Source organism: Xenia sp. Carnegie-2017, unplaced genomic scaffold, assembly GCF_021976095.1.
Source record: "Xenia sp. Carnegie-2017 unplaced genomic scaffold, XeniaSp_v1 HiC_scaffold_3, whole genome shotgun sequence".
Classification (NCBI taxonomy): Eukaryota; Metazoa; Cnidaria; class Anthozoa; order Malacalcyonacea; family Xeniidae; genus Xenia; species Xenia sp. Carnegie-2017.
Window position 1 is genome coordinate 1,802,752 of NW_025813493.1, and position 27,733 is coordinate 1,830,484.

The window sequence follows — 27,733 nt, forward strand, 5'->3', positions numbered from 1 at the left end:
AATGATATGCTGCGCTGTAAGTAGCTAATTCTATCTTTTCGACACGTTCCACGCAATCTTGGTGTATCATGCATTTCATGCAATTATCCTACATCATTATTTAATATGTAAGCAATATCACTTTTGATTGGTAAACTACCTGCAAATAATTCTAGATATCTGTAGGTAAGACGTCTATTTACAAATAACAGTTTGTCATTAAAAGCCGGTTTTGAAAAAAATTCAAATCATCACCCGTGTCGCATGTTCTCACTCGTCTGAAGCAAGACTTCTCAAATTGAGAACGTCGCATGTGTGTGATGTAGGAGATCCTCTAAGCGTTCTTCTTGACGCCATATTTGATTTATATATGCATCAATCCATATATCATCAACACACGACATGCACACGACACGTGTACCTTATCAATATGGCGGCAACTGGAATACAGTATGAAGTATTAATTGACTTGCAAAAGCTATCTTGAAGTCTTATTACGATCAGGGAATGAATACAACGGCAAAGGAGAAACATGAAACAATACAAAAGCAGCTGATGAGACAAGAACTACATTTGAAAAAGTTAAAGTGAGTGAGTATTTCTATCTACTTTTACTTGGAAGGGCAGGCTACTGCAGTACTCTCAAATTGTGCGCATAAAATGTCGTATCCAAATCTGTGACCAAAACCTATTTCTAGTTTGAAGTATTAGCATACATATATTTTTGTTAAAGGTATTGTTGCCAATGAAGTGCCAGGCGGGAAGCGGATTCTCAATATAAATATTAGAGCCAACAAATAATTTTAAAAATCGTCATAAACAATTTGGTTTTATGAAAGGTACTGAAATTTCTCATAATGCAGTAAATGTAATATTTGCCTAACATTTCCTATATAGGTGGAGGTTTGCACGTAAATATTTCTCCAGATATTTTCTGACGCTTCTTAATATCTTATATGACAGATTAATAAAACACACTCAAGTTCCTTACCATGGTTACTACTGCGGATGGGATTTACTTTATAGTGATTTGATTCTATAAAATTTAAACACAAAATCCTTCTTGTAAACTTATAAGAAATCTTCGCAAAGTGTTACGTTGCTTTTACGTTTGTTCACAATGATAGTGCTCATTATGTACAAGTTTGATACATACGCATAAGACATTATTGTTGACTAACATCTGTTCTAAACAAATCCAGATGGAGAGAACTTAGAGCAAAAGACCATGCATTTACAGAAATGTTTGTAAAGAAATAACGCACACTATATGCAAAAAGTTGATGAAGTGGTGGTGCACATTTCTAAGATTGTTCGATGTAGAATGTTCCTTATAAGATATGGTATTTTAAAAATAGCAAATAGTGTTTAGGATACAATACCACGGTACGACAATACAACAACGAAAAAGACAAATTAAGTCACGTGATGTAAATCTAACGGCAAACAACACTATTTAAATATTCATCTACTTACGAGATAACCAAAATTGATCGAGGATTTATAACTTTGAAGAATTGAAAACATTGCCCAAAAGAAATGAGAAAGAAGAGACAATCTATAGAAGAAAAAGAAAACAAAGCTGAATGATGTTTCAGGAATGTTTTAAAACATGAGTAAAATTAAAACATTTATTCGCAGAAAGACAAAACCGATACCAATATGTAAGCACTTGCGTACAATGGCTAAATAAATGCACGAATAGGCGATGTGATAAAAGAGAAATGCTTTCAAAAGTTGTGTATTAATTGCATCAGTTATAACTTGACAAGCCCTAAATGATGTCAGTAAACCCTAAACTGACTTAACTGAACCTTGAATAAACGAGAACTACGTCATGGAAACCTAAAAATGAATTTTAAAAAATTATCTTGCGGTATATTAATATAAGAGGACGATTGTTATAAAATTTACCTGTCAGCTTTGTCAATAACTTTTTCAATCTCGTCTAACGTGATTTCATTCGTTTCATTATAAGCTTGTAAATACGTACGGACGAAAAATACCTGAAATATCGAAGAGTTTAGGTGATATAAAAAAAGCAAACCTTAGGGACGATTTCGACCCGATAACAAAGCAGCTTTTGGGCAAATTTTTATATGATTGTTAAAAACACAAATATTTGCGTGATTTTCGCCCTGGAATACATAATACCTCCGGCAGCAAAACACCGAGGGAAAAACATATATACGGCAAAACACCGAGGGAAACCATATATACGGCAAAACACCGAGGGAAAATCATATATACGGCAAAACACCGAGGGAAAATCATATATACGGCAAAACACCGAGGGAAAAACATATATACGGCAAAACACCGAGGAAAAATCATATACGGCAAAACACCGAGGAAAATCATATATACGGCAAAACACCGAGGGAAAAACATATATACGGCAAAACACCGAGGGAAAAACATATATACGGCAAAACACCGAGGAAAAACATATATACGGCAAAACACCGAGGAAAAATCATATATACGGCAAAACACCGAGGGAAAATCATATATACGGCAAAACACCGAGGAAAATCATATATACAAAACAACCAGGGAAAACATATATACGGCAAAACACCGAGGGAAAATCATATATACGCAAAACACCGAGGAAAAATCATATACAGCAAAACACCGAGGGAAAATCATATATACAACAAAACACCGAGGGAAAAACATATACGGCAAAACACCGAGGGAAAAATCATATATACGACAACAAAACACCGAGGGAAAAACATATATACGGCAAAACCGAGGGAAAAACATATATACAAAAACCGAGGGAAAAAAACATATATATGGCAAAACACCGAGGGAAAAACATATATACAACAAAACACCAGGGGAAAATCATATATACAATAAAACCGGGGGAAAAACATATATGACAAAACACCGAGGGAAAATCCATATATACAAGCAAAACACCGAGGGAAAATCCATGCTCTTACAACCAAAACTTTCGAGGGAGAAAAACATATGCTACAACAAAACAACGAGGGGCTATATATGCAGCAAAACACCGAGGGGAAAAACATATATGCAAACCACCGAGGGGAAAAACATATATGCAACAAAACACCGAGGAGAAAATCATATATGTACAACAAAACACCGAGGGAAAATCATATGCTCACAATAAAACTCGAGGGAAGATCATATGCTCTGGCTTAAACAACAGGGGAAAAAACTTTATCACAACAAAACTTGAGGGGAAAAACATATACAACAAAACCACCAGGGAAAAAATCCTCTGACAAAACTCTTTCAGGGAAAAAACTTTGTTCTACAACAAAACAGGGAGAAAAACTATCTCTCCTAATAAAACCTCGAGGGAGAAATCACTCTCTGTAATAAAACAACAGGGAAAAAGCTCTCCTATGGCTCTGGCTCTCAAGGGAAAAACTCTCTCAACTCGGCTCTCAAGGGAAAATCCTATCTAATAAAACTCTCAGGGAAAGATCATGCTCCCAGCAAAACAACAAGGGAAAAACTCTATCCTGGCAAGCTCTCAAGGGAAAAATTTCTCTCCCTGAAAAAAACAAAGGGAAAATCCTCTCTCCAAAAAAAACAAAAAACAACAAAGGGAAAAAGCTCTATCTCCTAATAAAATCTCTCGAGGGAAAATCCTCTCTAACATAAAAGCTCTCGAGGAGAAAAACTTTCTCTATCCCAACAAAGCTCCTCGAGGAAAATCTACTAATAATAAAACTCTCAGGAAAATCTTGGCTCTCGAGAAGAAACATATATGCAAACAAAGGCTCTCAGAGGGAGAAAAACAATAATAAACAAAACAATGAGGAAAAACCTATATACTGACAAAACCTCGAGGGAAAAACAATATATCTGAAATAAAACCGAGGAAAAACATATATACAATAAGGCACAACGAGGGAAATAGTATATATGAAAATAAAACCTCAAGGGGAGAAAGATGTATATACAATAATTTTCCTGAGGGAAAAGCTCTGACAAAACTCGAGGGGAGAACTGCTCCTGACAAAACACCAGGGAGAAAAACTGTCTCCTGACAAAGAAAACCTCGAGGGGCTTTCTCTGAAAAGGCTCAGGGGAAAAAACATAAACAAAGAACAGAGGGAAAAATTTCTCTCCGATAAAACTCTCGAGGGAAAAAATTTCTCTCTCCCCAATAAAATAACATGATCGCTCTCCCACAACCGACTCTTCGAGGGAAAAACATATATACAGCAAAACAACGGGGAAAAACATATATACAACAAAACAACGAGGGAAAAACATATACGGCAAAACAACAAGGAAAAACATACATACGGCAAAACAACGAGGAAAAATATATATACAGCAAAACAACGGGGAAAAACATATACAGCAAAACACTGAGGAAAAACATATATACGGCAAAACAACGAGGGAAAAACATATATACGAAAAAGCAAAACAACGAGGGAAAACTATACGGAATAAAAAATTAAAGAAAAACCTATACGGCGATAGTAGACTACATTATAAACAGCAGATCATCCTTTCCATATGAAGTATAATTTGGGGTTATTTTTAACCATAAAATTGTTTTACCGTTTCTTAAACTAATACTTCTATTAGTGAATTACCTTTTGAGCATAAGAAGGATATTTGTGACTTCTCAGTAAAAAGGGATAATGTGGATGATTATAATCAAGTATCCATTCACTGAAATGATTACCAATATCGTATCCTCTGAATCAAAAATAAAAATATTATAAAAAGTTTGACAAGGTAAACAAATTTAGAAACGTTAAAAATAAGAAAAGTTGAAATGTTTTGATGAAACAAATATTCAAAATTTTCTAAGAGAATGATAAGCAGCGGGTTGCAAAGCATTATGGGTACAAATTGGTTGTTTTTGACAGCTCTTCCCCCTTTGCTCAAGTGTTGACTGCTTTAAGTGATCAAACGAAAATCTTGCTATTATAATATTTGACAACTCTACGCAGCGCGAACATGAAATAATATTCCTTTCTTCCTTCCTCATTTGCGGTTTAAACGAAAAGTATCCTTCTCTCTTTTTTTTCACCTGTAGTTATAACAAGAATATTCGAAATAAATTACACGAATTTTTGCCTCATCGATCTTCATTTGCTTTCACCAACAAGTTTCCTGTAGGTATTTAAATTATATTTAACCTTTATTAAAAACCCATAATATTCACAATAACCTAGTTGGAAATCTTTACCTGGTTGTACGTCATTATGGCAGATTAAAACTGGTGGTTGGCTGTTTTCAACCACGTGCCTAACACATCAACAACAAAATAACAAAAATGTTAGCAACACTTGATCATAAAATATCTGTTGAGTACATAAGCATTTCCAGTTAATAAACTTTGTATATATTTTAGGCATGACTTTTCAGTAGTTTAACTAATGAATGAAAACAATAGATTTTTAAACAAGTATACTCTACAATTCACATAAGAACAAATCAGTCAAGTGTTTATTTAATAAGATACTTTGAGATATTAATTGACTGTGGTTGAATGACTATGTGTCCAAATGAGTAAGGAGCTACACGTTATACAATTGCTTCAATATAATGTTCTTGTTTGTCATAATTTTTAAATAATTGCTACGTAGTCCAAATGCTTCGTAAAAAAAAAACCCAAGAAAAATAAGAAGCCACAGTTATTCTATTGGGTCGATACAATGTTCGGGAAAGACGGGTTTATTGGTGGTTTCAAAGTCAAAACATCATTCAGTCAATTAAGTGGAACATGGAACATTCGACAATGGGAATGATTGAGAATGGGATAGTAGCAAACGAGAAGGACAACAATGCGTCTGTAGCTACGTATAAAATAAGCATTCATTTATCATGTAAGAAATAGAAAATATTTTCCGTGTTTCTACACGCGAGAAGTTTGAGAGAAACAAGAAGTTGCGTGGCAGGCACGAGCACGAATTACGACGGCGAGTGCTTCCGAGCAATTTTGAATTGCTCAAAAACTTTCACAAGTACGAATTTCTATAACTCAATGGAAACAAGTAAATATGTTTTTTATTACATTCATAAAATAGCCTATTAAAGTAATATTAAAAAGAGAAGTTTATTGACATGTTGTTTGAAAAATTTTTTCATTAATAGTTTCCGCACAAACCATGCAATCTGCGATACTTTTACGAGACTGTAATAGAGTTTCTGAAACACGGGGTTTTCGGGCATTCAACCAGTGGCCGTGTCTTCAAAAAGTATTTTGGAAATTTATATTCAAAATACCAGAAAATCAATAACTAAAGACAACTTTAAACAGAGAAAACCGTCAGTATCATCTACTTTCCTACATCGTACGTACGCTCAGTCAGTCACAATGTATGATCTCAATTATAATCACAAAATCATGTAAATACCCCACCTGTAGACACACTAGTTTCCCAAAAAGGTCTCCCCCCATGTGACCTTGCCGTTTCTCCCCAGTCCCCGTGACCGTTCTGTGTTTGAGTGACTGACGTTATTTATAAACTGAGTACTTATCATTATTGCATAGTGACATAAATAATAAAAACGATACGTCAATAATTGTACCCAAAAGCTTTAATTTGCATCCACTTGACAATAAAAATATTTCTCGGGGAATAACGCAACCACTATAGCTAGATATCGTAATTAAAGAACTCATTATGGAACTTTAGGAAATTATATTTCAAACCACAAAACAAAACAGGACGTCTGTAGAAGCTACGTTTTTAGCTAGCAAAAGTTTAGCTAGGAAAGGTTTTTAGCTGCGAATCAAATTAATACAAAGAAGGTGGACATTTCTTAATTATTAATTACTAATTATTATTATGAGATGTGTTATAGGAAGACATATTCTAGTGCTTAAAGATTTATGTATGAGTTTTGTCTTAATGTGTTAGGTATCACAAGAGATAGTTAATGTGAACAATGTTTGTTCACCAATAAAGATTTTCCATTATCATCAAGCAAGAAAATATTTCTACAAGCTTCTAGGAGTTAAACAAAAATCAGCTTTTATGGCATTTAAACATGCCCAAAATATCGGAAAAGTGCTTTTCTATGTAATTTAGGTAAATTGAACACAGCTGCATGTGCAAAATATAATTTATTCTTCATGATGGTGGGTACATAATTGTTGCTAAAAACGTTTTTCAAGCATAAAGTGTTTCTTTCTTTTATGCAAGATGTCGATGCGTGTTTTTGTGATTTTTCTTTTAGTTGCTTTCTGCAATGCATCAAATAATGCTTGTCAAAGTTCACAAAGTGTCTTTATAAAGACAAAAGACAACGGTATGTTACAATATAACAAAGATAACGTAATAATGAAAATGAATTTAAGGATATAAAAAACTCGTATGTTTTAAAACGCGTATGTTTTAAAACGCGTATGTTTTAAAAACCATTCTTGTGTTTTATTAACTTAACGTGAGGGAAACATATTTTTCGTTGAACCTTTAACAAAGCTCAAGGTCTTCACCTAGATAAATCCGACCAAGGGCTTTTTAGCTATATACAGAGCCCGTACGGCTAAGTTATCTACTCACAGACTAAAATCCAATATTTAACGGTAATGACCGAGCAGACAAGGTTGGTTGGATTATTACATGACTTGAAACAAAGCTTTCTATCTAGCTTTGTTGGTCTTTAGCTTGATTTGTCAGCAAAATAATTTTTTTTTGAAATCGTGTCATCACACATCTAACTAATAAAACTTACTTCTCTTGTGTCTTTAATTTCTTTGACTCATTTTCGTATATTGCTTGCGTTCAATGCCGAAACTTGTGTAAAAACTTTGGTAGGTGAAAGCTCGCAAAGGTAATTCATCGGACGGATTTATAGTTATAAAGTTTATTAATTTTTGTTAATCAGAAATTTTATCTGCCACCACTGACGCTTAATAAAAATCATGCAGTTTTGCAAGCATAACTTTACACATTTGCAGGGACATATAATTGGCAATACTATAAAACTATACGCCTAAAAGTTTGCGCTCATTTAAGTTTATTTATAGAGGCGTCTTTATGTAGTGCAGCCAAAATTTTTTTGTTAACTGCAGGTGAAAACGTATATTATTCTTAATTTCTCATCTTTATGTTTGTGTTACGGAATCTATCTCCCGTCTAAGGTTGATATTGAATTTCTACATCTAACAATGCATACATGAATTCATTAATCATTACAAGTAAAAACAACTAACTATACGTTGATACAAACTTGAGCCTAATTCACACGACATTAGCTAATCTGGGCTCAACCAAGATTCAAATGAATGCGTGTATGCCTTTTTTGCGTGTGAACACTATTAACACAGGTTTAGCCTGGGTTTAATTCATTCCACTCCTTGATATGGGTTGAGTCAAACCAAGGTTAAACCAGAGTTTTAATGCTCAGCAAACGCAAAAAAGTAGCCCTTGTGAATTTGAATCTTCGTTGAACTCAGGTTTGTTTATGTGATACAAATTGGACTTAGGATAAAATAAATTATACACGGATAAAAACACGGACAAATTAACATGCACAATAATGTGAATACAACTATACAAACATACGATCAAAGAATTTAATGTTGCAAACTAACTATAAATTGATACCATTTGCTGCTTTCGCTGAGCTTACAAAACACCTTCTTCTCTCAGTAAAACTAAACGGAGTTTACACATAACATGTTGACACGTCATGCATTTGTTAAACAATTTGCAGGGCTTCATCTCAAAATTTTTAATGGTTTGTAATCAGATTTTATATACACGAGTACAAAACCTTGCCCGTTGTACTTTCTAAAATAATGGAACAGTGAAATTCCTGAAACTTGCCCGACTAGTCCAAAGATTGTGAAGATTGGAGAGTTTTCTCACCCACCCTTCCTCATACCCTGAGAGAAGTTTCAGGAATTTTAAGACGCTAGACGTTAAAAACGTTTCATATCTCATTTATCAATTAACGCAACAAAAGTCTTAATATTTTTGCCGTGTGGATTGCGTGTTATGAACGAAATACGTTTCTTTTGCATGTTTATATGATTGTTGTCATGAAAATTTCTAAAAAAATCTACTGATGACGATTCAAACGCAAAATACAATTTGGCAAATTTAGGGCAGTATCTTAGCTACCATTGTATCATCCCGTCTATGTAATATACGTACAGAAATTTTTGCGTTTACGTTGGAACATAAATGATGATTGGTTACTTTTGAGAAACGAAGATAATTAAGGACTTTCTTTTGCTTCCTGTCTCATTGAGTTTTGTAAATTTTAATTTTATTATGTATATACTGACCAAAAAGTGGACTTTGTTATCTTTGTGCATAATTTACACCTATTGTAATGTACTCTGTTTGTTCTTTATTTTAAGGTGAGACTCTTTCACCGAAAGATATCATTTCAACTTATGCTGTTCCCAATCACATTGAATGTTTCACAAAATGTCATCAACTGAAACTATGTGTTGGCTTCAATTTCTTATTTGATGCAAAAGAACAGGAGATAAACTGCCAAATTACTAAAATGATAACAGACAGCAATTTACCGAAAGTTGCCTCAGAAGGAAAATGGACTTTTTATCAAACTCAACTATCGACGGTAATAATAAAGAAATTACCTAGTTGATTGGAAAATGTTTCTTAAGTGGGCATTTTGCGTTAATTTTATATAATTGATAATTCACGCAAATTTTCTCTAGGTAAGTCTTGTGCAAAACTATATTAAATCTGACTTAAAATTCTTTTAATAAGAAATTTTGCTCAGTTTTTTGTTAACCTGATCAAGTGTTCGTTTTCGAAATCATCTTTTTGGAAACCCCCATAATATCCTGCAGGCATACTTTTATTTTTAAGCTTTCTTTAGTACTGCATTGATTAAAGCATATTGGATTAAAGGGGTTATATCACGAATTTTAGCCCCCCTTTTTTATTAGCTTAATTGAAAATTTGGATTATTTGAAGAACTATGACATGTCGCTGGACTTAAACAGATAAATATAAGTTCCTTAATTTTGCCTCCAAAGTCGGGTACTTTTTGCGAATTTTTTACGACGCCATATTGATACTTGTGACGTAGATAGTTGAACACGTCTGTTTCCGTCAATATAATATTATATTATAGGAGGTGATTTTGTTGTCGTTTTCTTGTGTTAAAACAAATAATGACAGTATTTTCAATAAAATATTAAAAAACAAGTTGTCCGGAAAGTATGGCTTCAAATCAGTGCTCAGATAATTCGAATTCGATGTCTGAATGCGTATCTGATTCGAGCTCGGAATCCGTGGGTTATGTCGAGCATTTAAACGACTTCGCATATGACGATGAACCGCTAGCAGGAGATGGTGATGAAGTGCATACTCCAGATGATCCCGATGGAATTCTCCCTGCGATCTTAGAACAACGAAGTGATGGCGTAATTCCACTCGGTGAATGGTAAGTTGTTGTTTTCTCCTGTTTGTAATATACATAAAGTTACTTTATAATAAACCACAATGCTCCCACGTTTCAGGTGTAATTGTCAATGCTGTCATACCGATTTGTTAGAAGGCGCATTAGAGTACAGATGCTGTAAGGAAATAGGACCAGCTTTGCAGAAAATGACATTCGATGGCAGCATTGAGAAAATATCATGCATAACACAGCATGCCAAATTTGGGCCTTTAGTTCATGAGGCTGTCCTTGAAAACGTCGGGCCACTATTGAGAGATAGGAATGGACGTGCTTATCGCCGCCAAGCATCACAATCATTAAATATGTAAGATTGTAAATTGTATGAGAAAGAATGTTATCATCAACATTGTTTCATCAACAATAATTAGTCCAACCTTTTTATTTACTTCAGGTACTTGAGAGCTGTGGCATACAGATGGTTGATGCGATGGTTTTGTGGGTCTATGGGATGGGAGAATACTCGGCCTTTACCTGCTTGTGTTTACCACTTTATTCGGAAAGCATATCCAAGTGGTAACACAAAGGTTACATACCATCAGAGGGGCGATGATGGAAAGGTCTTTAACTTGTGCACTGTAGAGACTGTTGGCCTTCTTTGCTGAGTTTAGAATGGTCAGGAAATATGCCTAGATGAAAACCAAATAGGAGATACATGGATGCACTATACGGTAAAGAAAATCTTTTCTTCAATGTCAGTCTGGGAAAAAAAGAAAAATTATATGGAATTAAATCATAGCATAAATGTAAAATGGAAAATAGCAAGCCACATGAACTTATCTTATAAGGTCTTCACACTTGAGTGCACTGCATCCACAAAGGGCATGTTGAGCATTAAACTACAATAAAAAATTATTCATGAAAATTAATTAGTTGCACAATCGAGTGAGATAGTCATCTTCAATCTGACAAGTATACATACCATTCAATGTTATATTAATACTGTAATCATCAGGAAAGGTGTGTATATCAGTGCCCAGATAGGGAGGCTAGAGGGTACTATCACTTGCCTAAGGTGAACCCTCAGGCTGGTGGTGGGAAGGAGGTGCCTTACTTCTCCATTCCAGACAGGCTCCAAGCAATGTCTGACCACTGCCCTATCATCTACCAACTTCAATTTATTCTTTTTCAGTGAAGCATTGACCTCGAGGATGTCCTTTCATTGGAGCTTTGCATTTAGTACATTTGCGAGTACTTTTATTCCCAGAGCTATTTAATATTTGATCTGCATCATCTGTTAGGTCTTGTAACTGCTGTCTTTGCTGTTCCACTAAGGAAAAAATGCAGATCATTTTGAAACTTCTGGGCCTTTTTCTTCAAAGATGCTTTTGTCTTTTTATACCAGCTTAAAGTCTTTTGTAAAGATGTAAGTTTTTTCTTAAGACGATGGCACGATTTACATGGAGACTGGGATTCACAAATATCTTCACCAACTGCATGTAGTTCTTCTTCAAATGGCGAATCGTTTGCTTCCCCAGTGCATACTTCAACATGCTCAGCTCCATCACTAGTAGATGGTACTTCCTCATCGAGAGAACATGTTTCCTTCAGCGATGGCTTATGGAGAGTATGTCGAATAATCTACAAAACATATATCGAATTTACATATGACAAAAGAAAAATTAACATAAACAAGCGTAAACTTACTTGTCTGCGCTTTCGATCGGTTATTTCGTCCTGTAATGGTTCAGGAATCCCAGCCACGTCAATGGTTGGGATAGCATCTTTCTTCAACCTTCTTTTGAGCTTGACTTGCACGCTCAAATTAAGGTCAAAACAAGAATCTTCAAAATGCGCAGAACACAGACACGAGGTAGAGGAAGCCTCAAAACCCGGTCTATGTTTACGCACAAAATTTACCCATTTTCTATGTCTTTGCGGCTCTGTTTCTTTATTAGGAAACAGATGCATCGACATTCCTTCTGTTTTGAATCATTGGCGCAACTAATTTGATTAGGTCCGCCAGCAACACAGCGTTTTCCTCCGCGTTTCTTATTAAGATTACTAGTAGAATACGCCATGTTGATATATGTGTTCAACTATCTACGTCACAACTCATTAGCATACCGATCAAAAAGTTCGCAAAAAAAATGCTGAAAATCGTGACTTTGAACGTCCATAAAATCACTTTCACCAATCCAATTTCAATTATAATTGCAGATTTAAAATCACTGAAATAAGGTCTTTCAATTTAGCTAATAAAAAAGGGGGGGCTAAAATTCGTGATATAACCCCTTTAAAGCAATGCATGATAAATATTACCCTTTCTTGCATTTTTAATACAATGTAATATAAAATACCTACAGCATTTTGAAAATATAGCTGGTGGAAAACTATGTACTCATTACATTTATATTGGCAATGAAATGGATTTTCGTTTGTCAGTTTAACAAAAAATAAATTTCTATTTTAGCGAAGACAGTAAGGAGTGTTGAAGAATCTTGCACATGAAAAGATTTGTGTTATTCCTTTATTAAGAGATATATATTAATGATCACTGAAATGCTCGCTAAGTCATTATCAATAAAAACATCAGTTGATGTTTAGAATCAGTTAATATCATTCAATTTGTCTGCTTAATTTTCAATCATTTATATTAAAAATATGATAACATTACCTAAATAAAAATTTGGGCATTAATAAAATAAAACATATTGTCTTTAAATCGGAACGGTAGTTCATTAACCAACTTTACCACGCCTGTAGCATCCTAAATAATGTTTAATTATAATATTAACTGATTTATGCATGGAAACTATGCATTGGTGAATTTCAAATATAAAATGTAAAATTCCGAAATGTTCAAGTGCGATTTTGCTTCTACTCAATTTGACCATTTTAAACAGGTTTTGTGTTCTTATAATGAAAGTTTGCGGTAAGAGACGTTGAATTCATTTATCATCATAACAAGGCATTATTACCACCCTTTCTATTTAAACATGCTCTGCATCATGTACGTACAGACAGCCGAACGATAACTGACAATATCAGAAGATATATTTGTTTTCTACAATAAATCAAACACGCCTCAGGTCACAGAATCGCTATAAAATAAATTGATCTTTTAAGTTACTGAAATTCTCTTGATTTCAAAGATAAGAATTCAATTGTAATTATCTTGAGTCAATTTTAATGCTAATTTGTGTTTACATTGAATTATAAAATATACAAAATAGTTATTTAGCACAATGGATGTATGCGCAGGAAAGCTGTGTAACAATTTGCTTATAGGTTTAATGAGTTACAAAACCCATAAGGTGAAACAAAAAAGGTGAAAAAAAGAACGGAGTTTATGAAATTGATCCAGATGGCCAAGGCAGATTCAGTGTCTTCTGTTATATGACGTCATCTGGTGGAGGTTGGACTGTGTTTCAACGTCGTGAAGATGGAAGTGTAAACTTCTATCGCGGTTGGAAAGACTATAAACAAGGATTTGGTAATCTTACTTCTGAATTCTGGCTTGGATTGGATAAAATATACCGACTAACATCAGCCAAGAGAAATAAACTTCGTGTTGACCTGGGAGACTGGTCAGGAAACAAAGCATATGCTGAATATGATTATTTTGCTGTAAAGAATGAAAGTAAAAAATATCAACTAAGTCGTGGAGCATATTCTGGTGAGTCAATACGTAAATATAAACGGGAAAATTTCTAATCGTGAGTTTGACATATGCAAAATGTTGGAATGATTTGAGTGATTGCAGTTTGCGATGGGGGATTCTGCAAGTTTTGAAAAAAACGGATAGTAACGGTTGGTTTCGAACTAAAGCCTTGTTTATCAATAAAATTATAATTAATTTTGAGCTTAAAAACTTACCGAAAAAATACAACAAACAAACGTAAACTAAAAAGTCGTTCCAATTTGCGAACGATTCTGTTGCAAAGATTGATTGTGACATGTAATAATTGTGATTAACTTATCATTAACATGAAATGCAAATTCAACTGCAGCTTTGTAAATTACGTAATGATAACCTAGCACCTGAACAACATGTAGTTAATAAACACGACTAAATTATTTGGTACATAAGAAAGAATCTATACTGTGAATACGATTGTCTAATGATCATTGACTGAAATCTTTTTTATAAAATGCAAGCATTGAAGTAAGCCCTAGTAAATAATTGTAAATGCAAGTTTCAATGCCTAAATGATGTATACATTATAACTTGTTCTATCATGTAAAAGTTTTTTATGAACTTAGCAACAACCTAAAACATAACAGAAATTTATTTAAGTTTACATGGACAATTCACTTTTATAAGCATGAAACACAAATATATCAATTGAGCCTCGGAAAATACCCAGGTGCGCCATTAAGTAAGGTCTGTTTCATAAGTCAAACTTTACATGCACCGAACAGAGCCCTCTATTTGTAAGAGTTGGGACATGTATTGTTCTCTGGTTTGCGAACGTTGACTGGACAATATCGATCACATGATTAATTTCCGCATTTTCGTTCCTAATTTTGAAATTTCAACTAGTGCTTATATGGCGATTATTACAAGTTTCTTTGTATTTTGAGAAAATATTTTGATTTTTTGGAGGTATGGTTACAGTAATTGATTATTTGATAGCTAAAACATGTAACTATACACTAGGTGCCAAAAAAATGAGTCCAGTTCCAATATTGGAAAAATTTGTGGGAAAAAATGTGTCTTTTGAAATATATAGTTACAGTAGTCACTTGAAAATGCGCAGTGAGACCTGAAATTGTCTTTCACAATTGTTTGCATGATATTTCACAATATCTCAGCCCATGGGCAGTACATTGGGAAATGGCTAAAGATTTAAATGAAGGAGTTAAAGGACAAATTGTTGCTCTCACTAACGAAGGTTACTCACAACGAAATGTTGCTGCAAAGCTGGGAGTGTCCAAAGGAGCTATACAGCGAACCGTGGGAAGATTTAAAAAGACGCAATTTTATTCCAGCTTACCAAAACCTGGGAGACCATGTATAACAACAACAAAAGAAGATCAGTTCATAAAGCTAAGTTCTTTGCGCAACAGACGAGCAACTGCTAGCAACATTCAATTGTCAATTAACGCCACCCGAGAGAAAGCAATCAGCAAAACAACAGTGAGAAGGAGATTGGCTGCAAGTGGTCTGAAAGGAAGAGTTGCAGCTTCCAAGCCGTTGCTTCGCCCGATAAATAAGCGGAAGAGATTCTCACGGGCCAAAAAGTACATGCATTACAACGTAGACAATTGGAAAAAAGTACTTTTTACTGGTGAATGAAAGTTTGAAATACATGAAAATAATCGCCGTGTTTATGTGTGACGAAGATGTGGTGAAAGATTGTCAAGTCAGTGCCTCAAGTCCACCGTGAAGCAGGGGGGTGGAAACATTCAAGTCTGGGGCTGTTTCAGCTTTAATGGTGTTGGTAGTCTTTACAGAAGAAAAGGCAATCTTGACAAAAAGCAATACCATTCTATTCTACAAAGGCATGCTGTACCATCTGGCAAAAGGTTAAGCGGAAGAGGATTTACCTTACTTCAGGATAACGATCCGAAACACAGCTCCAACTTGTGTACAAATTATTTAAGGAACAAAGAAAATCAAGGTGAATTGAAGCTCATGGCATTTCCGCCTCAATCGCCCGATGTTAATCCAATTGAACACTTATGGGATGAGTTAAAAAGAGAAAAAGTGAAACGTGACGTAACAAGCCAGGACAGGCTATGGGATGTAATCTCTACATGTTGGCATAATATTGAAAAATCTACACTTCAAAATCTTTTTAAATCAATACCAAAAAGAGTTGAAGCCATTTTGAAAGCTAAGAGAGGACATACCATATACTGATATTGCTTTTTCGAGAACTTAAAACCTAAAATTGTTGTGACAGAGTGGTGATATGGTTCAAAACTAAAAATATGCATTCGATATTTAGTGGACACATTTTTTTGGCACCTAGTGTATATCGCCAGAATCATGGAATCGGGAAAAAAGAAAGAAATGGCTTTACGATAGATTGGGTTGTGCGTAGTGGCCATTGTGTCTAACTGATCTTGAACTAAAGGTTTATTTACGAAGATTGTTTTCGAGTAAAACATCATTGGAAATATTTGTCCTAATGCTAACGATTCAATAGTTTTCCAACATGCAAAGTCTGTGCTTTATAGAAAGATTATGACTTATCATTATGTTGAGAAATGACTCTAATTTACAAGTTCTTAACCATTTCAACAGATAATTATTGTTAATCCAATATGCTAAAATAATATACTTTCGAATATTGTATTTTGCATCTTTAGGAAATCCTTTGAAAGTATAGTATCAGTAATCATAAATAAAATATTTACTGAAACAGCTAGGTAAAATACATTACTGGTAATAAAATATATATTCTGGCTGTACTTTAAACCAGAGCATGTTCGATTTGGTTATCAATGATTATTTCTGGTCTTTACACAATCAATGATTTGGTGTGGTCTTTGGTCTTTATAATTTGGAAAAATATGCAGAAGTTTTGTCATTACTCAACTTATTAATTTTCTACGCTTTATTAAAAATTGGATTAGACTCATATACAATATCAAAGTCTGTACAAACAGTAACATTTGTAGCGAAAAAGAATGTTCTTCAACAGCAGAATTATTTTATAATACACAAACATAATTTCCTTTTCAACAAATGCCGCACCAAAATAGAAGCCTATACCATTTTGTATTTTAATTCAACTTTAACTATAATCACAGTTTCACAATCAATAAAGAAATCAACAACTTCACTTTAGATTAATACAATATAAAAGCTACTGCATCTAACAAATATTTTAAATTCATACTTTTCCAGCAAAAAACCTTTGTAATCTGTCTGCATTAAATTTTTATGCCTGGACTACATTGCAAAATATGTACTACCAAAGCAAAATTTCATGACTACAGTGCTTCAAAACAAAACTTTGTACAACTATGGATAACACCGATTCAATGGTAGACACAGTTTAAGTCAAAATACATATATTAGTCACAATACATTATAACAGCTCAATTGTTAATTTTTTAACATTCGCTGCCTCCCGAATCTGGATTTCTATTACTGCTTATATTAATGACAACCAGCGAAAACAGCAACGATACCGTAAGCATAAAATGTTGAAAATAATGCTTCAGGTTTTTGTGAAATAGACATACACATTTAAATGAGGTAAATCTACCTGAAAATAACGTACATTTTGTCAAATAATGTTTAGCTATATTAGAAATAAATATCAAACGGCATTCTTAACACTGTAAATGTGTCGTTGAGCTAAAATGCATAATCCCATTAGCATTACTTGTGTTTTTGACTGTTTGATAACAGCTTGGTGCAACTGTCTTTCTTAAATAGATGGGTAAATCTTAGTTAGAATGTCCAAAAGGAGTTAGAAAAGTTAGCTTACCTACGACTTAATCGACTGGAAATATATTGTAAGTAGGTATGTAATTTTTGAGTTTTTGGTAAGATTGATTCTGGGTGTCTTATAAATATTATGATATTCTGATAAATCTACTAAGAACTTATGAAAAAATATCTTGAACTAGGAGAGCAAAAGAACAAAATTCAGAAATTCTATAATCATGTTGCTGGTTCTGTTTTGAGCCAAGATATTAGAAACTGGATTGTCATTGACAACCATGGATCTACTACTGGACAGAACTACATTAATTTACCATTGAAAGTACTATTTCTTAAAATTAAAGTGCATTGGTTTCTCTGACATAACACTTTTCTTATTGCTGCATGAAGGCAAACCTGTTTAAATAATTATAATGTAGGTGAAGATATTTAGCATGTTGTATAATTGTTAATGTACAGTTATTATTTATAAAATTATGGCCTTGTGTAATGTATGTCAAGAAGAACTTATTAATTCTCAAAATGCTAACCTTCTTGACTATTTTTCTCTTGTGTCCTTACAAATTACAGTTACCTATACTAATTTTTCTAGGTTCAAACAACTTGAAAACTTTTGAATTTTACATTATGCCTTTGAATTTTTCTTTTTGTCTTTTGGTAAAAATATCAGTGAATGACTTAAAATCAAGTTTTTCTAATATAGGATTTTGTACAAAGTAACTATACATAATTGGAAAAGTCTCATATTGAAGACAGATGTTGCTTCTTTTACTAGATTGCTAGTCTTACTCTTTTAAATGATATCGTAATTCTTCAAAAGACATAAAAGTTCTTTGCCATCAATTTTTGCTTCTTCCACATTCAACTTCAATGCAACCAATGCATCTTATGTGAATTTTTAATCACCTGGAATTGAAAAACGTATGGATTTTGTCAGATGATGCAGTACTAAATATAATGTTTCATGCATGTCATCATAAGCTTTTCTTGAGCAAATATTTCAAGGTAGGCAAAAATTTGGCACATTATTGAACAAAGTAGTTTTATCTTGATTTTGATATACTAACCTATTTACTACACTGCATAACAAACAATTCATTTACAGAGACACCAGATGGCATTTATAAAACTTTTAGCAAAAAGCAAACCTTTACACACCATCATCATGATTTTCCGTAATCTGTCAAATTGTCCAGGTTTGCTGTTTAATACAGGTATTTTTATTGTACATGTACCAAATCGTTCATTAATTAATCCTGCACTGCATTTGATTTCAATACAGTTCTTTCCTTAATATTTGCTTCATATTTTCAGAAAAATATCATGAACAAATCCTCCATTTTAACTCAGTTGAAACAAGGAGTTTTAAGATATGCATATCACGATAAGAACTGGTTGCTTTGCCTCGTCTAGCAAGCGATTAAGTAAAGAACAAATAAGACTGCATAAACATAACTTAGATTACAACTTAGGAGTAAAAATATTCACAAAATATATGCCATCACACTTCAAGTATTGACTTAAATCAAAACACAGAACACTTTAAATAGTAAACAATCTTACGTTGCTTACCGGTGTCATGAAATGTTTCCTTTTCTGGCATTACTTCAGCATCCGTATACCAAACAAGTTTGCACCATGTTTTAAAGATAAAATTTCTAAAGTTTTTATGCTTGGCATTGATATTTTATATAATCGCAATTGTGGTTGTCAAATCCGGGTGGGCGAAAAAAATTTTATTTTATGAGCCCGCGTCTTTCCGCTGACTTTGACAACCAAAATCCGCCATGTTATTGACCACACGGCCGCGCGCTAATAATTTAAAGTAATTTGGTTGACATTTCCCCTCCAGGTCTTATAGAACTCAATGGTCACAATTAGTTTAAAAGCACGAACTAGTCAACAGCGAATGTAGCTCAAATCCACGAAATTGAGTTTGGTTTGCAGTAATTATTCACAAAAACGCCAAAAGCTAGATTGTGGTTTCCGATATATTTAAAATTTCCATCAAACTAGGCTGAATTTCTTTATTATTTTGCTCATTTAGCCATTTTCACACAGTTTTATTACAAGTTTAACTTGCAAGTAGTCACGAAAATGGCGGCTCCGCGCTCGCCCCAGACCCGTTGTTCTAGCTCTGGCACCGAACGCATTAAAGACAAAAGAAAATGTGATAAAATTCCAAATTATCTGTTGTTTTAAATGCATTCGGCTTATTTAAAACGCTACGTATGAAACAGGCCAAAGCAAACAAATTTTGAAAATCTATAATATAATAAGAATCAGTCCAAGTAACAATTGAGATCAATGTGAATAGACTGGGTAGAGAAAAAACTTCAGGGCAATGAAGGTGGGGTGAAAGAAAGTTAAAAAGCCTTCGTGACATGTAGCTAATTCGTAGACAACTTTTACTTTTGCGATTTACTTGATTTCGAGAAGGATAAATGGTTTAATAAATTAGTAACAACAACTATAATACCAGCGATATTGTCCAGTCAACATAATTGTGCATGATTGTGGTTGGGACTTCCGCAATTCTTAAGGAGAATTGTAAAATAACATCAGCTAAATGACGTAAAATTTTTCTGAGCAAAATTACTTTTTTTTAGGAACTGCTGGAGATTCATTACGTATTCATAATGGCATGGCGTTTTCAACAAAAGATTCAGATAATGACAAAAGTGGAAGAAACTGCGCCACTGTCCTGAAAGGTGCTTGGTGGTATAATAATTGTCATTCTTCCAATCTGAATGGGCACTACTATAGTACAGCACTCGACGGTGGGAGAAGTGTGAGTTGGCATTCTTGGAAAAAAAACTATAAATCCTTAAAGTTTTCAGAGATGAAAATGAAAATGACAAAGAATATTTAATATTGTGTTTTCTTAACTTTCATGAATACATCTTATGAAACTTTGCATAATATTGACATTTGATAATAATTCTTTCAATAGAACCTTTACCATCATCATTCTTTTAAAATAGCGTGAAAAAAATTGTTGAAAAATGCTGTGGTAAAATAATAATTTTTTTCCCCAAATGATGGCATATTTAATGATATAGTTTTGCAGTGACGTCTTTTCTAACGATTCTTTGACGTTTGCGCTGAAAGTAAATTGCAAAAATTTTGATGTTTTTTGCCTCGTTCTCACGCCATCTTGGATTTGTCATGCATTTCATGCGACTATCTGATATATTATCTGGTTTGTCATGAAGCAATATTGTTCCCGCCAAAGAGGATGGTTGCACATAACCTATTGACAACACAGTGTATCTAACTCCTTGTTGATTAGATAGAGTTAAACCACTAGATAATTCATTTGAAAATTTGAGTAGAAACCCCGTTATGCAAGAAGACTTTGAATGAAGACGCAAACAAGCAATTGTGTTGGTGGAGATAATTTACATACATGCTACATCTGAATGACATTCTTTCTAATCACCAAAAAATGTACTTCACCCTAAACATCACAATGGATTTTACCATTATCGTGACGCAACTTGTCTCCAGGTTTCTCCTCGGAAAAATGCCTGAAATGATTTAAGCATTCCATTCGAAAAAGGGCGTATTCCTGAAAAAAGAGAAGTAATCAAGCAGATGAAGTCAAATTAACTACAGCTCAACTTTAGCCTTCAGGAGGACCATAACATTATCCCATTATACTGACAAGGCAATCTTATTAAAATAAAATTTACTAAGGATTAATTGAGAAAATATTTACTGCAAAAATGTAAACAAGTTAGTGTACATGTTAGAGGCCCATTCAACGTGCAATAATGCACCAGTTAAACTGCATGCAAATAACTCTGTTTGTCTGTTTAGGTTTTAATAAAATTTTTGAATTCATTCGTTTTCATTATTTTTATTTCATAGAAGAAACAGAATATATATTTCGCAAAACATGTTTTGTTTAGATAGATAATTTTATTTTAACACGATTACCATTGTCAACATACAAGTTGATTTCCACATGGGGCGTGTGCAAATAACACTGGGCAATGGTGATAAAAGGCGTGTAAACTCACAGTTCTTTTTAAGAACTGTTTAAACTACCATCTTGCAGTGAATGTAGTATTTGCGTAACATTTTCTATTTAAGTTGAGGTTCGCATTTCTCAAGATATTTTCTGACGATTTTAAATACATTGTTTGTAAAACTAATACGTTGTATGTGAGACTAATACGTTGTATGTGAGACTAATACGTTGTATGTGAGATTCATACGTTGTATGTGAGACTAATACGTTGTATGTGAGATTAATACGTTGTATGTGAGATTAATACGTTGTATGTGAGACTAATACGTTGTATGTGAGATTCATACGTTGTATGTGAGACTATTACGTTGTATGTGAGACTAATACGTTGTATGTGAGATTCATACGTTGTATGTGAGACTAATACGTTGTATGTGAGATTAATACGTTGTATGTGAGATTCATACGTTGTATGTGAGACTAATACGTTGTATGTGAGATTCATACGTTGTATGTGAGATTAATACTTTGTATGTGAGACTAATACGTTGTATGTGAGATTAATACTTTGAATGCGAGATACATTGTTCGATGTAGAATGTTCCTTATAAGATAGGGTATTTTAAAAATAGCAAATGGTGTTTAGGATACAATACCACGGTACGACAATACAAGAAAGAAAAAGTCAAATTCAGTCACGTGATGTAAATCTAACGGTAAACAACACTATTGAACAATTCATCTACTTACGAGATAACCAAAATTGATCGACGACTTATAACTTTGAAGTATTGAAAACATCGCCCAAAAGAAATGAGAAAGAAGAGACAATCTATAGAAAAAAGGAAAACAAAGCTGATGTTATTTCATAAATATTTTTAAAACATACGTAAAATTAACATTTATTCGCAGAAAAACAAAACCGACGCCAATATGTAAGCACATGCGTACAATAGGTAAAAAGTTACTTGAATAGGCTGTGTAATAAAAGCCTGTAAAGGTATACATAAAACCGACCTAAATTAAATGGCGTCATTAAACCCTAAACTGACGTATTCCAAAAACTAAACCTTAAATAAACGAGAACTACGTCAGTCAATCAGTCAAGACATACGTACTCATAGAAATCTAAGAATTTCCAAAATTTATCTTGCGCTATATTAATACAAGAGGACGATTGTTATAAAATTTACCTATCAGCTTCGTCGATAACTTTTTCAATCTCGTCTAACGTGACATCAGTCGTTTCATTGTAAGCTTGTAAATACGCACGGATGAAAAATACCTGAAATTTCGAAGAGTTTAGAATAAGAATTTTTCACGAAATTTTTATTTCATGAGCCCGCGCCTTTCCGCTGACTTTGACAACCAAAATCCGCCATGTTTTTGACCACGGGCCGCGCGCTAATAATTTATAGTAATTTTGTTAACGTGTTCCCTCCAGGTGTCATAGAACTCAATGGAAATACCTCTACGGCAAAACACCGACGACAAAAAACCTCTACGGCAAAACACAGACGACAAAAAACCTCTACGGGAAACACCGGGAGAAAACCTGTACGGCAAAACACCGAGAGGAGAAAGCAAAATAAGCAAAGCAATCAAAAGCAAAAAAAAAAAACACGAGAAAAACAGAAATAAAGTAGTGAGAATAAATAGTTATACCGCAAGGAAAAGCAAAATCATCACATCATTAACACATGGTAGCTATAAATGTTGTAATTCAATTCAAGCAATAATAGATAGCCACATTGTAAACAGCAGATCATCCTTTTCATATGAACTATAGTTCGGGAGTTATTTTTAACCATAAAATTGTATTTATTTTTTCTGAAATTATTACATATATTAGTGAATTACCTTTTGATCATAAGAGGGATATTTGGAGACGTCTCCGGTAAAAAAGGGATAATGTGGATAATTATAATCAAATATGCATTCACTGAAATGATTACCAATATCGTATCCTCTGAATAAAAAAATAACAAATATTATAAAAAAGTTTGACGAGGTAAACAATGTTTAAAATAAGAAAAATTGAACAGTTTTGATGAAATAAATAATTTAAAATGTTCAAGAAGAAAGATGAGCAGCCGGTTGAAAAGCATTATGGGTGCAATATGGTTGTTTTGTTGCCAGCTCTCCCCTTGCTCAATTGTTGACTGCTTTAAAGCCCGCCGCACACTGGTAAACTTGCCGCGCGTACTCGTTATTCGTGACAAGTGGGATCGACAAAATTTCCTAGTGTGCGCGGAAGTTTTGAATAACATTTGTCATTCATGACAGATGAGTCAAATATCAAACGCGCGTTTGTTTAATTTTGTCGATCACACTTGTCACGAATAACAAGTACGCGCGGCAAGTTTACCAGTGTGCGGCGGGCTTAAGTGAACAAACAAAACCCTTGCTATCATAATATTTGACAACTCTACGCAGCGCAAAGATGAAATAATATTCCAGATATAGAACAAAATGTCTCCTTTCTTCCTTCCTCATTTGCGGTTTAAACGAAAATTATCCTTCTCTCTTTTTTTTCACCTGTAGTTATAACAAGAATATTCGAAATCAATCACACGAATTTTCGCCTCATCGAGATCTTCATTTGCTTTCACCAACAAGTTTCCTGTAGGTATTTAAATTATATTTAACCTTTATTAAAAACCCATAATATTCACAATAACCTAGTTGGAAATGTTTACCTGGTTGTACGTCATTATGGCAGAAGAAAACTGGTGATTGGCTGTTTTCAACCACGTGCCTAACACATCAACAACAAAATAACAATAATGTAAGCAACACTTAAATTCATTGATCCTAAAACATCTTTTTGGAACATAAGTATTTCCAGTTTAATTAACTTTGTACATGATTTGTGCATAGCATTGCAGCAGTTAATGTCAAATTAATGATTTGTGATTATGTGAATTTAAAGTACTCAAAAATCTATTGTTTTTATTCATTGAGTACTGTGGTTGATTGACTGTGTGTCCAAGTAAGTAAGTACGTCATACAATTGCTTCAATATAATGTTCTTCTTTGTAAAAATTCTTAAGTAAAGGCTACGTAGTCCAAAGGCAGCATAATAAAAATAAACCCGCAGAAAAATAAGAAGCCATTATTTTTCTATCATGACGTTGATATTTGATCTTCATCTGGCATGAAGCATACAATTTTTTAACATCACTGTCAGACTACTGGCTAGCAGTAGTAGTAGCTAAAACAGACAAGGACAACCTAATGCATATGTGTAAAAATAAGCATTCATTTATCATGTAAGTAATAAAAAAAATTTACTGTGTTTCTAAACGCGGGAAAGTTTGGAAGAAAAAATAAAATGCGTGGCAAGCACGAGCACGAATTGAGTACTTTCAATGAATTTCGAGTTGCTCCAAAACTTTCACAAGTATGTATTTCATTCATAAATGAAAACCAACATTAAAAAGACAAATTTAACGACATATTGTTTAAATTTTCCGTGTCCACGCAAACCACGCAATCTGCGATACTTTTGCGAGACTGAAAAAGAGTTTCTGATAAAAGGTGTTTGCGAGCATTCAACCAATCAGCGCCAATCAAATTTATATTCAAAATACCAGAAAATCAAAGATTAAGACAACTTTAAAAAGAGAAAACCGTCAGTATCATCTACTTTTCTAGCTAATCCTACATCGTACGTACACTCAGTCAGTCACAATGTATGATCTCAATTATAATCACAAAATCATGTATATACCCCACCTGTAGACACACTAGTTTCCCAACAAGCTCCTCCCCCCACACGTGACCTGTCTCCCTAGTCCCCATGACCGTTCTGTGTTTATGTAGCTGACTATTTTCCATACCTGATATATTTGAGAATTTCATCAATGTCAAATTTATGAAAAATTTCATGCAAGATCTTCAATTTATCAACATTGGAAAATTTAAGACCTTTAATTTCCTTCACAAATCTATCAAAAAAAAATATAGACTATGTACAATCGACGTATTATATACTGCACACTGTGATAAAATAATAATATAAGGAGATGGTGAGGTCATTTCGAACAATATGAAATCTTGAATATATTTAAAAAAAAGTTGTAACAGAAAGTGGGTTTACTTCAAAACTATTTCAGATTGGTGCAAAAGATTCAAAAAGACAAACTCACATTTGAAGTGAATCCAAAAACCAAGTTCCTTCCTTTGAGAGAGGAAGTTTTAGCTTATGAAATGCAGCTACATGCTCAGCTATTTGTCGTGATAAACGAGGATACTGGACTTCCCAACTAGTCAATGCTCGAACCTTTAACAAATTATAACACAAGTAAATTAAGCTTTGGTAAACAATGCAAAAATTAATGTTGCAAAAATTTTAACTATTTAACAGTTTAATTCAAAAATTATAAATTCTTTCCAACACAAATGAGAATGAATTTACAATTTTTCTATACAGACTGTATGAGTATGAAATAATCTGATTATACCACTATCAGTGGAATACAAACTCAGCTGTGCTAGAACAGATTTAGTTTGATATTAAAGCTGGAAAGCTAGGGCATGTTCTTTCCATATAAGTAGGTGGTATACTCACTATTAAAAATAAACTTTCCTTACATTAATCGCTGAATTTTTTTGCTACTTACATTAGGAATAAACTGTTCAAGTCTTCCTTCAGGAAATATACCATACAACTCTGGGGCCATCTTTTTTTCAGCTAAAAGGCCGCAAATGATGCATTCCTCCATCATGCGAACATTGTTGTCAGACAAATCTGCATAGAATGCACCATATAGCCGAAGCAGTGCTTTGTTCACACCATCAGGATTTGAATTTGCATATTCATGTGGCAGAGAGCACAGAAACAAATGATTTGTTAATCCACCACTGTAATTGTTAAAAACGTATTGATTATAATAATCACTCAAACTATGATTTCATCTCTTCTGAGTGGTAAGTTTATCAACAAAAGAAAAATGATAGACAAGCATAGAGGTAAGATCAGAGCATTGGTTAAAGAAATATACAAAATAAGCCCATTCTTAGATTAATCATATCTCACAAGATCTTTTTTTCCGGAAATTAATTTCTAAATCAAAGGCACTATTATGATGGTATTTTGCATATAAAACAAGGATGCTTATTTTATTTCACACATGTATTCTGCCTCCACCCTTGAACAAAACTAAAACAGCTTTGAACAAGAAAATATCAGACATAAGAAATATGAGACATGGAAGTTGGAAATTACAAAAAAATTAGCTGCACTTGAGAAATTTTATCACTTTCATGGACAGACAGCAGAGAATAATTGGTGGAGAAATTTCTACATATTAAGATAACCTGGACTTCAGATGTGGCCTTTTACACACCGAAGATATCTTTCTGAAATCCATCACACTTTGCAATCTGCAGCCTTGCTCAACTACAGAAAATCTTTCATATTGCATGGAAACATATAAATCTTGAGAAGAAATTTAGTGTGGCAGCAAACACAAACAGCCCAGCACTCTTAAAATGTTGGCAATAGAGATATAGAGAATATTTTCACCTTAAATATCATTGAGAACATTTTTACTATTAAATAAATGCCGCCGCATCTAAACAATATAGTTCTTACAGTTACGTATTCGAAAATTGTACTTACTGAATTCGTTCAATTTCAAAATGTTGTGGACTGATTTTCTTCCATTCCTCACCAAGATATTTTCGACATAAATTATAGCCGAAATCTTTGATCTTAGCGTCAACCATTTTTCCAGTAAGAAAATAATTTTTCAAACTACGCAGAACTTTGTAGCGAAGCATGGTCGAAACCAGCCAAGCAACAACGCAGTCATTTTAACGATGGCTTGAGAAATGTGTCGAATTTACTCAAGAAATGACAACAATCACTGATTCTACGTTCGTTGAAGGTCGATCATGAGGTCGTTTGGTAAGATGAGGTGTAAAATTGCAAGAACTTTGCACAAAGTACATGCAACAAATGACATGTTCAACGTAAACAAAGCTTTAGCCATGTGATACTTATTCATTCGTGCACA

At 33.6% G+C, this 27,733-nt stretch overlaps 1 protein-coding gene and 1 long non-coding RNA gene across 5 annotated transcripts in view; both read right to left on the reverse strand.

The window, feature by feature from the left end:
* The window catches only part of LOC124454538 (choline kinase alpha-like), a 60,181-nt gene extending 32,484 nt beyond the window's left edge, over positions 1–27,697 (reverse strand). The window contains exons 1-11 of one of the 4 annotated variants that reach the window (XM_047005328.1): positions 27,337–27,697; positions 26,336–26,576; positions 25,862–25,995; positions 25,553–25,660; positions 24,410–24,468; positions 24,249–24,333; positions 23,571–23,679; positions 22,904–22,995; positions 22,461–22,542; positions 21,218–21,305; positions 13,500–13,954 (exon numbers count right to left, since the gene is read on the reverse strand). In XM_047005328.1, coding sequence (XP_046861284.1) covers positions 13,947–13,954; positions 21,218–21,305; positions 22,461–22,542; positions 22,904–22,995; positions 23,571–23,679; positions 24,249–24,333; positions 24,410–24,468; positions 25,553–25,660; positions 25,862–25,995; positions 26,336–26,576; positions 27,337–27,497 — 1,167 coding nt within the window. In that variant the 5' untranslated portion in view covers positions 27,498–27,697 and the 3' untranslated portion in view covers positions 13,500–13,946. Of the gene's footprint in view, positions 1–13,499; positions 13,955–20,583; positions 21,306–22,460; positions 22,543–22,903; positions 22,996–23,570; positions 23,680–24,248; positions 24,334–24,409; positions 24,469–25,552; positions 25,661–25,861; positions 25,996–26,335; positions 26,577–27,336 lie in introns of those variants that run through there. The other 3 variants (XM_047005325.1, XM_047005327.1, XM_047005329.1) reach the window with 3 other exon arrangements.
* LOC124454545 lies at positions 11,135–12,048 on the reverse strand. The gene is made up of 4 exons (XR_006951495.1): positions 12,034–12,048; positions 11,729–11,967; positions 11,309–11,656; positions 11,135–11,225 (listed from the first exon to the last, which is right to left on the reverse strand). It is a non-coding gene; the product is annotated as an uncharacterized LOC124454545 (long non-coding RNA).
* Positions 27,698–27,733: the final 36 nt, after the last annotated feature.